The 1,159-nt window shown below is 32.2% G+C and overlaps 1 protein-coding gene across 1 annotated transcript; it reads right to left on the bottom strand.

Moving 5' to 3' along the window:
• Positions 1-245: 245 nt before the first annotated feature.
• Positions 246-888, bottom strand: LOC142240455 (cuticular protein 47Eg-like). The gene is made up of 2 exons (XM_075312155.1): positions 757-888; positions 246-661 (listed from the first exon to the last, which is right to left on the bottom strand). Exons 1-2 carry the CDS (start codon positions 766-768, stop codon positions 317-319), a joined length of 357 nt encoding a protein of 118 aa, XP_075168270.1. The 5' UTR covers positions 769-888; the 3' UTR covers positions 246-316.
• Between the last annotated feature and the right edge of the window lie 271 nt (positions 889-1,159).

Here is a 1,159-nt window from a genome sequence, read left to right as displayed (position 1 = left end):
GTTTGCAAGCGAAATTCAATTTCATAATCCCATCTACATTACTGTGGTATTAGACAGCGAAGGGCTAATAATCAGCCGAAAGATATGCCATAGGAATTAAAAACAAAAAAATATTTATACCTATTATCCGAAAAATCTATCTCCCCCCGTGTCCACTCACTTTAGTTCTAACATTAATATCCAGGTATGTTGTAAGTGGTGAAGAATTGTCAAATCTTGTTTTAGTTTTTATGAAACAACCATAATTATATTTTATAAATAAACTTTTATTTAAAAATAAAGCAAATTAAAAACACAACAATTAATAAAAATTTACTTAAGCATCGGGGCTGGGATGGGCCTTAATGTATTCGATGGCCTTAAGGATATAGTCTGGAATTGGTGGAGGAGTAGGCAACAAAGGTTGGGCAGAATCAACATGATAACCATTTTCATCGGCAGTATATTGAACAGAAACTTGTTCACCTTCGGGAGAAGTGAATGCATAGCTACCCTTGACAACCCATTCTTCACCATTCAAGTGACCCTCTTGTTGGGTATTGACAGAGTTATCCAATTCCAAGGCATATTTGAAGTTATCAATATTAACTTCAGAATCGGAACGAATAATATTGGCATCCTCGTTGGCAGCGACAATAGCCAAAATGCAGGCAAGGGCAATCTATGGAGTGAATGCAAAAGGGTTTATTATTACAAAATGATTTTTTGTTTTGTTTTATTTTTTTTTCTACGATTTCTTAATGAGAATATACTAACGAAGAATTTCATTTTGATGAGCTTTGTGTGTGATTTCTATGATTTATCAATTGAAACTGTGTATTTTGATTTCGCAACTTTAGGAATTTATAGTAATTTTCATAGTTTTGCAAACTTTTTTTTTTAATTCGTGTTGCTAATACTTCCACACATGTTTCAATGAAACTCTTGTTAGTTCTTTTGTTTTCGATAGTTACCCACAAAAACAGAAGTAAAAAAATACTATAAAAAAATTATTTTAAACTCTATGCGTTGTCGTCCATTGACGAATTCAAAGCTAGTTTCCTTCAAAACTGATATAGAATCGAATAAAACAAATCAATGTGAAAACCCGTTATTGACAGAGGCGGTCATTCATTATTTATGTAAATTTTCCCCCAATAATTAGCATAGATGACAAAAT

Source organism: Haematobia irritans, chromosome 5, assembly GCF_050003625.1.
Source record: "Haematobia irritans isolate KBUSLIRL chromosome 5, ASM5000362v1, whole genome shotgun sequence".
In the NCBI taxonomy this organism is placed as follows: Eukaryota; Metazoa; Arthropoda; class Insecta; order Diptera; family Muscidae; genus Haematobia; species Haematobia irritans.
The sequence above is the reverse complement of the archived record's forward strand: the minus strand, read 5'-3'. Positions and strand labels throughout refer to the sequence as shown.